At 35.3% G+C, this 13,936-nt stretch overlaps 2 protein-coding genes across 2 annotated transcripts; both read left to right on the forward strand.

Annotated features, from left to right (window-relative positions):
* The first annotated feature begins 6,379 nt into the window (after window positions 1-6,379).
* On the forward strand, window positions 6,380-7,568 carry LOC129321276 (basic endochitinase A-like). The gene is made up of 2 exons (XM_054966995.1): window positions 6,380-6,984; window positions 7,083-7,568. Exons 1-2 carry the CDS (start codon window positions 6,410-6,412, stop codon window positions 7,450-7,452), a joined length of 945 nt encoding a protein of 314 aa, XP_054822970.1. The 5' UTR covers window positions 6,380-6,409; the 3' UTR covers window positions 7,453-7,568.
* A 3,966-nt stretch (window positions 7,569-11,534) lies between these two features.
* Window positions 11,535-12,824, forward strand: LOC129321816 (uncharacterized). The gene has a single exon (XM_054967729.1). It carries the CDS (start codon window positions 11,735-11,737, stop codon window positions 12,602-12,604), a length of 870 nt encoding a protein of 289 aa, XP_054823704.1. The 5' UTR covers window positions 11,535-11,734; the 3' UTR covers window positions 12,605-12,824.
* The last annotated feature ends 1,112 nt before the right edge of the window (window positions 12,825-13,936 follow it).

Raw genomic sequence — 13,936 nt, forward strand, 5'->3', positions numbered from 1 at the left:
GTGGCTCAGGCCATGTTTAACATGTGGATAGCAACAGTGGTTAGGCCCAATCAATTTTGGTATACACATTTATTTTTTTGATCAATTTTATGTCTGAGGCCAACTAATTTTAAAATTTAAACTTGTAAAGTAGGTAAAGTTATAGATTTTTTTATGACATCGGGTTTAGAGTATAGGTAGATATAAGATAAATTAAAGATATTTAAATTATAATTTTAATATAAATAATGATTCAATTATTTTTTATTATTGACTTGCTGGTATATATATTTGATTGCTTTATATTTGTAGGGGGACTGCTTAAATTTAAAAAAAAAACATCATAAATACTTGACGGTTATTTAGAAAGAAACGTCAAGTATAAGTTTACTTGACGGTTATTTCAAAATAACCGTCAAATATGTATGAATACTTGATGGTTATTATGAAATAACCGTCAAGTATTTGACACACAAAATTTGCAAAAACATATTTGACGCTTGTTACAAAATAACTGTCAAATATTACTAAATACTTATTGCTGTAATATTTGTAAATGTTTAAGTAAGTACTTGACGGTTATTTTGAAATAACCGTCAAGTAATCTCTAAAATATTTGACGGTTTTTAACCGTCAAATAAATATATGGCGCCTCATTACTTGATGGTTAAAAATTTTTAAATAATTTTTAAAATAACCGTCAAATAAGGGGATATTTTGTAGTAGTGAAAACCTACCCTATAAGTATATAATAGAAAAAATTGGATATTTTGTTAGTTTTTCAGGCGACCGGCACGGTATCTTCCTATCAGAAATAATGTTATATTGTTTGGGACATGATCAGACACTAAAGTTCCCTCATTAAGCGTACAGTTCATTTATTTCGATGCTTGTTTTAGTTAGACTGCAGTTTCGTCCCGTATTGCACCAGAGTGAGTTTGGGGACTATCATCATTTTGAATAGGATGGACCAAACAGAAAAGTATAGAATATACCTACACACCAGAAAAAAGCACCAGCGATCGATGAAGCGGTGCAGAAGAATTGCCCACTAAATAAGGTGAGAGGACCAGTATTTTGGGCGCCGTTTGGTTGTTGAAAAAAAATGAAATGATCCATTGATATAAAAGAAAATAGATTAAAATCAGTTATCGATTGATTGAGAGATGAAAGTAATATGAAAAGAAAAACAATGCAATGATAAGAGAGAGGGAGGTGAGAATCGAAACTGACAACTATATTCATATCAAAATTCCCATTATCACCCCAACGACTTTTATCATTTTCATCTCTCCATCACATTCCTCTAGATATTTTATTTTCCATCGATTCATTCCATATCTTTGCACCAACCAAACAGGTTCTTAGTGTGAGTTTTTTATTTAGAAAAACCCCTGGCTGTCACTGATCCACGGAGTATATATGCAGATCATCGTCACTCTTCTGATAGGCCTTGCCCCTGTTGGTGGGTAACAATAGCCTATCCACGACCTTTTCAACTCACACGCCGAGTCTTGCTCTCCCACTTGTTTTACTTCAAAGTTGATCAAACCCACCCACTGAGTTATCATGATTAGCTAAATAGACTTCACTTCAATTAGTTACATTCATTTGATTCATCACTTCCCTCGTCCATGACTGACTTGATCCAAGTTTTAGGTCCCTTTAGTTTACTATAAAGGAACGAATTGAAAAAATAAAAATAAAAATAAAAATAAAATAATTACTGAAAATAGGTAAATACTTTTATAAAAAGAAGGGATAATTTAATTTATAAAATTAAAAATTATGATTGATAATATTTTTAAAAAGTTTGGTAATTACCACATTTGTGGTATATAATAATCAATTTTATCATATTTATGGAGGAACAATTTAGTTTATTTTTATCTTAATTTTTTTAATTTATTTTATTCTAATTCTTTCAAATAGTCAAACGTAACCTTAAGCTTGGCTTTTTGACTTGTTCAGCTGCCACACTTACGGGCAAAGCGGGTAAAGAAATTGAGGAAGGATCTCGGAAACAACTCGGATCTCGTTTCCGCCGACCCGAACATTTCAACAGGCATGGCCTGTGTTGGATCGCAGCCACGTGGACTACTGAGTAATCACCAACAAATCAAACGGCGGCTTGATTGTGATTTCTGGGCAGGGGGAGTAGCCTCGGGTTCACCGCCGGATCGGGTTATATACACAAGAGACTCTGTGGCGTATTTGGACTTTCTCGCAATATTTTTAATGGAGTATTAACTGAATGTGGACGCTGAATCAGCAATCAAACCATATCCATGCATAAAGTGAATTCTTCTTCACCTTTTGGTGAGGAGATATTTACAATATCTATTAAATAAAAAAATTAAAGATTGTTTAAAATTATTTTTATTTTATTATTTTAAAAATTAATGTTTTGTAAAATATGTTATGAAAAAAATAATAAAAATAGATATTTTTTTATTCTCCTTTATTTCAGAACAATAATTTTAAAACACTTGAAAATTGTTCCTATTTTTTATTTTTTAAAATAATATTTTTTTTTGTTAAAAAACATGTTACCAAATAAATTTTTTTATTTTTTTATTTTGAAGAACAGAAAATTATTTTTAAAACAGATTGTCAAACAGGCCCTTAATCTTTTAATTCTTAAAATTTGGAATCACTTCTAATTAGTTCTTAAAATCTGATTCACTGTTACTTAATCTTTATAATTTTAAGATGACTATAAATTAATATCTTAACTTTAACTCTTAAAATTTAATCTCTATAGTTTTAATTATTTAAAATATTGATTCATATATTTTAAAAATAAAATTATAAAAATTAAAATTATATTAAAATTTAGGACTAATATTTTATATAACTAAACTCTTTTAATTTTTATAAAAGTAATTTTAATCTTTATAATTTTATTTTTAAATTTAAGAATTGAGTTGAAAGAGTTAAAATTAAGGAATTGGATTACGATTAAAATTTTAATATAATTTTAATTTTTATAATTTTATTTTTATAATTTAAGGATTGAGTTGTAAGAGTCAAAATTAATAAATTGGGCTACAGTTGAATTAAAATTATAAAGATCAAGTTACAAATAATCAAAATTTAGGGATTTAATTATAATTAAGTTAAATTATATGGATTAAATGGTTAATTTTTTTAATAACTATAAAACAACAATTTTTTAATTATTTTTTGAGCTCCGAGTTTAAAAAATTGTTAGCCGTTTCTGTAACACACCAAAATTTTTTTTTTAAATAATTTAACTCAACCATAGTTGGGTTACAGCCACCCAACACATTTTTATATCAATAATTTCAATATAAAATATTTTATAATTAATATTTCAGATAAATTTTTACCTCCCACATGCCATTAGGCTAAATCACATTTGTCCATCCTTATACTCCCAACAAGTAAACTAAATCACATTTGTCCATCCTTATACTCCCAACAAGTAAAATAAGCAATTTAATAAATTTTCAACACAAGCCAGTTATTTGGTCTTATAATCATGTCATTTTAACCAATCCAAAGTAAACCAAATATTAAAATTACAGTTATCCAAATTGTACTAAAAATAGAAATAGTTTGAAAGGCATGATTACATTTATATATTCATATAATTGACAATAAACAAAAAGCCCTAATATTGACAATATAACACATTATAAATCATAAATTAAATACCTAAAAGAGACAGTGGATCTATACCACTAAGTCTCTGAGACTCCTCCACGTGTCACTCGTGGCTCTTCTCCTGAAAATTGTTAACCACATAATGAGACTCAAAAGTCTCAGTAACCAAAGCCAATTTATGATAGTGTATACAAACAGTTAAGTGTGTGCTTACTAAGTGAGAATTAAAAATAATATAATTCCAACAAATATAAGAAATATTATAATAAACACAAACAATCATCCTTATATCCCTCTATTAACCTCGAGCCGTAGCCCTCACTCGGTGCTAAATTACCCGGCCAAAGGTAGATTAGCCCGAGCCCTTACAAGCCACCTATTGAGCTCCAATAGGGGCGTACCACGTGGCACATAAATACAACAATAATAGTAAGTCTCCCAACACCTCCCACAATAATTAAACAAATTCATAATAATATTGCACAATTATACAATATTACAAAAATTCATAATTTTCTCAATAATCACCCAATTAACATGAAGTAACACTAATCACAAATTAAAAGCATGGTTACCTTGTGGTTTTTTCAATAAATTATTCCTTAAAATTTCTCTCTCACCACAATGTTCACCAGTAATACAATCTACAAATAACATATTATTTATAAATATTAGTTTCAATTTTTGAAACTAATAAAATAATTCTAATAATAGAATTAAAAATATAATATAATTCCTAATTTCAATCTTAATACAAATCTATAGTTAATACTATTAAGTAAAATTTTTAACTCCTCTTTTAATTATTAATAAACATTGATAATCTAAAAATCAAATTTTAAACTAATTTCTATTATCAAAATTTTCTTTTTATTTTATAAATTCGTACCTAAAATACCCAAAAATTAAAAATTAAGTCTCTAGCTTAGAATCATAATCCTATAACCATAATAATTCATTTCTCATCCCAAATAATCATCTAAACCTCAATAAATCAACATATATTTTCAGATCTAGTTTAGAATTTGATCCATAAGCCACAGATTTAAAGATCATCAACAAATTTATACTCTAGAACATTTATTATACTACTGACAACCTCAAAAACTATATTTATTCAACATAAATTCATCCCTCTTCCAGATCTTAAATTTTCTACCACTACAAACTCAGAAACTAAAGAAGAAGGATGATTAAGAAAATTTTTTAGAACACTTACTTAGTCTTAAAAAGCTTAAAATCACACCCTAAATATCCTATTAAAAACTCTTACCTTAAAAATTTAGATATTTCACACCGGCAACTCGCTTCTTTCCGCCTCAGCTCGCGCGCAGGAAAAGAATTGAAGAAATGAAGGGAAACGGGTCAGTTTTATAAAAATTCAGTGGGTCCCACACATTTTTTTTATTCTTTTCTCTCTTCTTTCTTTCTTTCTTTTTTTTATTATTTTATTTTACTGTTCATGCGCGTCGGCCGAAAGTTTCCTTGTTTTTCTCTTTTCTTGTTTTTACACCTTTTCTTTTGTTTTTTGATAATAATAATAATAATAATTTAATAATATTTTTTTTTATTATTTTTTTTCTTTTTATTTATTATTTTTTTTAGAATTATATCCTAAGTTAGATTTAATAATCATTTTCTACTAATTTATTTACCTCTAAATATTTTTTAAAATTTCTATTAACCCAAATTAACTATTAAAATTTAAATTGAGATGTTACAGTTTCGATATATTTGTTAATTGCTTTTGAATTTCTGATCGGCTACGTAAATAATTTCTACACAAATATCTTTGAAAAGGAAATTTATGTGCAAGTTACACCAAATAATGCATCCACAAATTTAAAATGGATGGTTGAGCCTGGAGAGTGCTGGCGGTCAAAAATTGAAAATATTTTTTTAATCTTACTTATAAATCACTTTCAATAAATTTTATCAATATTAAAAAAATTTTTAAAACTCATTAACTCTATAAAATTTAATAAATTTTCAACTTTACCCCAATTAAATATACATATTTTAATAATATATTTTTTTCTCCAACATTTAATGGAGGATAAAAGAAAAAAATTTAATGATGTGACTTATAAATAGGATATAAAATTTTTTCTCTCTATTCTATAAATAAGACCAAAAGAAGTATCAAATTAGCAACGATCTTAATAGAATCGCTCACAGAAAATTAGCGTTGTTCATTTATTTGTAAATAGTTATTGTTCCATTTAATTAATCTTTGAATGTTCTGTCTCGTTACGTTTTACATTTTATTGTTCCACTATTAAATTACACAACTTTTTATTAAAAATATCAGATCTAGTGAACATTATATACATTACCCCGCATACATATAACCTATATAGAATCGGTTACTATGTCTATATATACGACGAACCATGGGCATAACATGATTTGCCTTGTAAATTTCATGCAATTAATGTGTACGCGGATCTCATACATATCTAATTAACAAATGTATCACACAATCAACATGCTCATTATTCTTTGTATAAACTCGTTACAACGGATAATTTTGGGAAACAAAACCAATGAACTTAACGCAATATGGAGTACGATTGAGAAGGCAGTATACGTAATTACATATGAAGTGGGAAAGCGAGACTCTGTGGTCCCTGCATTATTAGAAGGACAGGTCTGGAATTTGATGATGACAGAAAATTCAAGCAGTCCATTTTGACCAACTGGGAAAGTCAGGAGAAGAAATTAGAAAGCAAATAGACGAAGACTCTCTATTATAAATAGAGCACTGCAATGGCTCATAATATCACATCACTCCTGCGGTATGACAAAAGCAAGGATGAAGGTGGCTAGAAATATGCAAGTGTTTGCCTTAGCCTTAGCCTTAGCGATGCTAAGAGCCTCCGCTGAACAGTGCGGAAAGCAAGCCGGCGGAGCCCTATGCCCCAACGGCCTCTGCTGCAGCCAATACGGCTGGTGCGGCAGCACCAACGATTACTGCTCCAACAACTGCCAGAGCCAATGCAGCGGTCCTACCCCAAAACCCAACCCCACCCCCTCTCCAGCCGGCGGAGGCGATGTCGCCACCATCATTACCTCTCCCGTCTTTGAGCAAATGCTGAAGCACCGCAACGACGCCGCGTGCCAGGGGAAGGGATTCTACAGCTACAACGCTTTCTTAACGGCGGCCAGGTCGTTCCCGGGGTTCGGCACCACAGGCAACGACGCCACCCGCAAGAGGGAACTCGCCGCTTTCTTCGGACAGACGTCGCACGAGACGACCGGAGGATGGGACAGTGCACCCGACGGTCGCTATGCTTGGGGCTATTGCTATGTCAGGGAGGGCTCCAACACTGCCAGCTCCGGATATTATGGCCGCGGACCCATTCAACTGACACAGTAATGACTAATTACTACTCACTCTCTCCCATATACATAAACTACCTATCTAGCAAGCTCATGGAGTGTTAACTTGTGTGAAGTTGAATTTGACGCAGCAACTACAACTACGAGCAAGCTGGAAAGGCGATAGGAGTGGACTTGGTGAGAAACCCGGATCTGGTGGCCACAGACGCGGTGATATCTTTCAAGACAGCCATATGGTTCTGGATGACGGCGCAGGGCAACAAGCCTTCGAGCCATGACGTGATCATCAACAGGTGGACGCCATCCGCCGCCGACACGTCAGCGGGGAGAGTGCCCGGTTACGGTGTGATCACCAACATCATAAACGGCGGGCTGGAGTGCGGCCACGGCCAGGACAACAGGGTGGCGGACAGGATAGGTTTTTACAAGAGGTACTGTGATATTATGGGACTCGGCTACGGCAACAACTTGGACTGCTACAACCAAAAGCCTTTTGCCTGATTACTGCTTGCTGCTTCCTAGTAAGTCAGAGAGGGCTTTCTTCTCATGAACTTCTCTGTCTACGACTACAAATGTCCTATAAATTCCTATAAAATAATAAACATCACCTTCTGGAATGCTGTATGCTGAATATTCTCAATCTACTGAATAATGTCAATCAGCATGTTGATTTCATGGAGCAAACTACAGGTCAAACAATTTTATGTTTGGGCTTGAACTGATCCAAACGTGCCGTTACCAAGAATCCTGTTCCCAATTATAATAAAAAACCACCACTCCGCCAGAACCTTCTTTCGAATCAGGGGAACCATTGATTAGCATGCCTTATACACATCAGAGAAAAATATATAGATGGAGCCTTTTCCTTTGATAACTGCGATGGGTTTCGTCCATGATTTGAATCAGATTCGAGCTTTTATAATTTCTTTTTTTTCCAACGAAAGGGAATATTAATTCAATCAGATAAAGTTAACAGACAAAAGAGCCAGATAAAACCTGAAAATAATGGGGATCTAAAGAAATACAAACTAAGCCAAATTGACTAAGAGTGCTCGGTCCGATCATGCAAAATCGATAGTGTGGCCTTGTGGGTGCGAAATACAAACAAAACTACGTTTGTTTCTTGCTTCTCAAATCTTCCAACGCATGAGATCAGACCAAAAGTGAGCTGCCAGTCCAAGGATTTCGTCGAAGGATTGATATTATCCAGCAATGGAATTCATCGTACTCATCGGGTTGAAGTAGCTGGAGCCAAGTGAGTTGTGCCAAAGGCTAGAACCTCACAACATGTATGGTCCAAATCTTCCGGACTCTGATTGCAATAGCTCTGCATGAGTCATCATCAGTGAATCCTCTCTAACACCTTTCCCTGTTGATCAATGGTCTATTCTTTGCAGCTAACCCGAGGAAAGACCGAACCCGTTGGGCACCCGGCCATCTCCTAATTCGGTCCCAAGATTTACCACATGCGTTCCACTCAACTTCCAACCGAGCTTTATAAGCTGAAGCAACCGTAAATTCACTATTGCTGGTATGGTTCCTCATATATAGAGGGATTGGTATGGCTGCAATCTTGAGACAAATATCTCCAGGCAAAAGATGCTCGTGTAAATTCCAATTCCAATCATTGTCACTAGTAACGTTTATCTTTGACTGGTTTAACAAATCAGCAAAGGCAATGTTCTTTAGTGGGCCAAGGTCGCCCACCCGAGCTTTTATTTTTCATGAAGATGATGACTATTGGGCCATTCGATGTATGGGTTGATCCGGTGATCCCATTGAAAAGATGAAGAGTTTAATTTTCGGTAAAGAAAATATGAAGAGTTAATAGTATATGTATGGATCAGAATAACAACTCCTGAAATGGTCGGCCCTTTTGACGTTCACCAGACGGGAAAAAAGTTGACCAACCAAAAGAAAAAAAAACGAACGAACAAAGTAAGAGCATCTAGGAATAAAAGATTGAATCCCGATCATAATATAACGCAGCTTGTGAATTGCTCCCTGTTTAAAAATAAAAAATAGTTAGTGAAGGTGCAGGGTTATAATAGCCAAATACATATGTATCCTAATCCTATAATTGAAATGGCGTCCAAAAAAGGTTGTATAGAATTTGGTTTCATTGATTAATTTCTTTAATCAATATAAGCTCCATGATGTGTCTGGATTAGTATCATTGACTTACGTCTACATTAAAAATAACAACTAAAAACGCATAAGCAAAGTAAATCGGGAAAGTCATGGCTAGAAATGAAAATTTCGATGGGCTATAATTTTTATCTCCATTTTATTTTGTTTCTATTATAAACAACTTTTTCTTTATTAACAGCTAATAGAATATTTTTACTCCACATTCTTAAAATTAAAATATTGTTAAAATATAAAAAAATATTGTAAAATCTAAATCTAAACTGTCCACCGAGAGAGAGAGATACGGGTGGTATCTCGGTGAAATAAGGAACGATCGATTGAATTGAGAATAGAATTTAGTGAGAGTTAAACTTTGGTCAAAGTGGGAAATAAAATCTCATAATATATTATGAACATTAGCAAGAGATCATGATCATATAAAATGTAAGTTACTCATTCCAGATTGGCACGCATTGTGTGGGCCACCTGTGTTTTGTTCTAAATTCCTCCTTATCTTCTCATTAGGAAGACATGCACAATTGAATTCTATCAAATTAAAAATATAAATTGCAGCGAACATGAACAAAATGGAAGACTCATAAAGGACCCGAACTTCTGATTGTGGATCCTTCTGATTGGTCTTTGAGCCCAAACAAGCGCTCTTGACTGGCCCAAATGTTTGGCCCAAGAAAAGCACAAAATGAGGATGAAATTACGAAAGCACCCTCAACGAGGATAGGGTCTCTCCTTGTGGTGCGGGTGACTGGACAGCACCCTCAAATGAAATATTATATTATGATTAATTAATGCCTCGTGAGCTGCAGCTTTGCCAATTTTTCTCCTCTGCTGCTGAATCACTTTCTTATTAATTTCATAACTTGTTTATTTATTTATTCCCGATGACAGGAAGCCTCTGACTTCTACACATGCTATCATTCCCGATGTTCCTTTACCTTTCTAGATCCGGCCTTAGATGAACATATTATCATTGCACTTAGTTTACATCTCGGGGTCCACCAAATGAAACAGATTTTAAGCACCAGTATTAGTACTGTATAATATCAGCAATCAAACCTGAAGGAAAAATGCCTGGCAACAGAGGACCTGAATTTCTGCGTAAGCCTATTATTCAGATGAACTACTTGCAGCCATGGGAGCCGACTAGCTCGCGCCCATTCTCTGCCACAGATTTTGTCTCTATCTAAAATAAGTCGGCAGCATGTGATGTTCATAAAGCAGCATATGGAGATGACGATGGTGCTTCCGTTCTTGGACAATACAGTCTCGTGCACTCTGCAAAAACGGCACTCTTATCTCAGCAATACATTGCACACTGCAGAACAATACAACGATCTCTCTCTGGCTTGCAATTACCTAATAATTAACATCATTGTGTCCCGTGAAGTTTATCTTAACTTGACATCTTTTGGATTCATTGGCTAACGAAGAAAATGCATCAATTTTGGCAAATCTGGTCATTAATTGGTGACGGTAGCATAAGCAGCCAAGAAAACATGTATAACATGCAAACCAAAAACAAATTTACATAATCTCAAGTAATATGGCAGTACAACTTGATGGGGGTGCACAAGATACTATTTTATTCAATATAGGAAACAAGCTTAACTTTTTACTCTTTCTAATCTTAATCCGTTGTTCTTAGGTACATTGATTTTGAACCATTATGTGGTTTTAACGTACATATGCGTGCAGAAAATTGCAGCAGACAAGGAGAATCGACTTCTCACCTACAATAATCATCTGATTCCAGTGCATGATCCTGTCCCTCTTGAGTTGTTTCCTTCAGTAACCTCTGCCTTGGCACAAGTCAGCCATCCAACCCAAGTAACAGAACATCTATTCTGTAATGCTTTTGTAAAGCTAACAAAACAAGTCCCAAGGTAGATGCTTCACTGTATCGATTGCTGCCTTGTCTCCCCAATAACAGCGAACGCACTGCCATCACGACACCTTATGGTTTTCATTATTCACATTACGCAGCCACTTACCCAGAAAAAATAGCAACTTGAGCTGAACATTGTTCAGTTGTCCCCTTAATAACTCTGAACCAAGCCTAGATTCCTGGCTTGTGATGTAAACTTTTGGCTATAACCCATACAATGTTTGAGCTAGCCAGGACTATTTAAATCCCAAATCATTCGAATGAAGTAAGACATAAATTGGTATTTTTAGCAGCTATCATGATTAAAAAAAAAAATCAATTATACACATGACCATTTAAGGATATGTTATACTATTGAGTTATGGTTGAGAAAATGGAATTATTGGTGGATAATGAGGGGAAGCAAGAAAGCATATACTAGCAATGCGCTGTATCCATTGTTCACGTTCTCAGTATGTTCACCAAACCTTTTCTCAACCAGTTCTCTGGTACTCCCATCTTATGGCTATGGGATTAATAAAAAGACTAAAGCTAGCAGATTGCTGGCTGAAGATGTTACAAAGCCACCAGAAACTGAGGGAGACCCGCATTACCTTCACATGTACATTGCACCAAATAGTTGGCAGGCACAAAAGTGGCACAGTTTAAATTCTCCTTGGTCCATCACATGTTCCCCCTATATATGTAGACCGAATCACCACTGTCATTTCAGCCATTTGTAGCAACTTTCTATCGGTAGCACAGAAAAACATGGAACCCACTTCCACAATGCCCTCCGCCCTTCAGCTAGTTAGGTCCATTAGTTTGCCCACCAGAATACATCCATCATCCCAGAGAGTTCAAGCACTTTTGAACCACTTGAAACCAAGTCAGGAGAGATCTATTTCAAGCAATTTGGAAGCAGAGACGATTCAGATTCATCTATTTGTTCTTGCAGAATTGTACAGTTGCATGGAGGAACTCCTCCAATCTTCCCAAACCCAACAAGCTCTTCTGAAATACCAACAAGGGAAAATGGTAGAAGAGGCACTGTGTGGGTCAGTCACATTGTTAGATGCGTGTGGGGCTGCAAGGGAGTTATTATTGGGTCTCCGGGAACATTTACAAACGCTTCAGTCTGCTCTAAGGAGAAGACAGGGGGATTCTACTGTTGAAGGCAGCATATCTGCTTATGCGAGCTTCAGGAAGAAGGCAAAGAAGGAGATTGCGAAACAACTCGGAGCATTGAAGCGAATGGAGATCAAAGTTAGACCCTTTTTTGTGATGGGTCAAGACCAGAATCTGATATGTCTGGCTCGAGTTCTGAAAGAAGCAAGCACCGTCACCATATCTGTATTGCGTTCTCTTCTCCTGTTCTTGTCGACACCGAGGCTAAAAACGAAAGGATCCTCCTTGATCTCAAAGTTAAAGCCCACCAGACTATTTTCATCGGAGAAGGAACCGACAGAAGCGAATGTAGCGGCCCTGTGTTCCCTCGTTGGAAAAGGAAGAAACAGCGAAGCACAAAGGGTTTTGGAGGCATTGATTGCTACCATGAGTGGTATTGAGGGCGGATTGGATTGCACGTATAGACGTCTAGTAAAACACAGAGTGTGTTTTCTGAATATGCCGTCTCATTAAATCAAAGAGACGGGGATTCTTATATCAATGCCTTGTAAAACTTAGGGAGTGATCATGCAGTCCGAATTTTAGAAGGATTTTGGTCCCTCATAAATCAATCCATGTTTTGAGAGCATTTGACCGAATGTTCCAACATGAAGAGTTCAGTTTTGTTCTTCTTTTTCTCAATTAATTATGGTTGAAAATTGACAATCAAAGACCAGTGATTTCACTTAGGCCAAAGGAAACGGAAGAAAACAATGTAACATTGCATTCACGGATGTCAAATTTGAACCCAACAATCATTGGTAATCCCTTTCTTTGTACTATAATTACAAATTCTGAGAGCCCAAGTTAACCCAGTGGCCTTGAATAATCAAAATCAATATTGATTATGATAACTCTTGGCCGCCAGGTCAAAGATGAAGTCAATATCACCCAGATTTCTCATCACGCAGGCTAAAAAGGTGGGAATGAGAAATGGGTAGGTTGTTTCTCCCTGTCATGGTTTTTGTGCAAATGCTGAAACTAAATAACTGGATAAAGTAATACTACAAAATGTTTCTGTCAAGTAACTGAGGTTCCAATACAGTTCTCGGAAAAATTAGGTAAATACAAAGCAGTAGCAACAGAGCAATGACACAGAAAATCTAGAAGTAAGGAAGAAGAGGCGTGGGAAGGATGAAGGATTAGTAGGCAAAGATAGGAGGGAATATATGTCAGAGAGGGGGCAGGAAAAAAAAATCACATGAAGTAGAGAAGTTGAAAGCACCGAGAGAAGAAAGTCGCGACAATCTCCAACACCTTCTTCTTCTTCTTCTTTTTTGGGCCAAGTCTTCAACACCTTCCACACAGCCTTAATTTCGAACTATATACCCTTATTTTTCTCGCCTTGCTTCCACCCACTTAACCACATTGAGTATTAGTTTGTGGTGTGAGGGAAATGATATTTTTCCTGGAGATGAGGGGAGCATGGTATGGAGTGGGCTTCGTGCAATGGGCTTGGTTTTAAATTTAATGTGATGAAAAGGACAGGTGTCAGCGTGCAAGTAATTGGGGGCCTCCGTTGCACTTTGCTTTGACTCCAAGCAAAGTAGATGATTGGCTATGGGTCGTGGCTTATTCATGGCTTGGTTTTTCATTCAGTGGACGAAGCAGCATGATGCGGAGACAGCTTTACATGTTTAGCTACAGCAATTCATAATATCAACATCCTGGTCAAGTCAAGCCCATGAATCTGTAGGTGCAATTAAAAATGGGTGCAGAATCAATCTTCGGAGCTTAAAACAAATAGAGAAGGTTTAATGAAGACGGAAAATATATTCCCTCCCTCCTTATATATAATTTTTTTAA

This window comes from Prosopis cineraria, unplaced genomic scaffold (genome assembly GCF_029017545.1).
Source record: "Prosopis cineraria cultivar Desert tree isolate PC_DT_omini unplaced genomic scaffold, ASM2901754v1 PC10, whole genome shotgun sequence".
NCBI classification, from domain to species: domain Eukaryota; kingdom Viridiplantae; phylum Streptophyta; class Magnoliopsida; order Fabales; family Fabaceae; genus Prosopis; species Prosopis cineraria.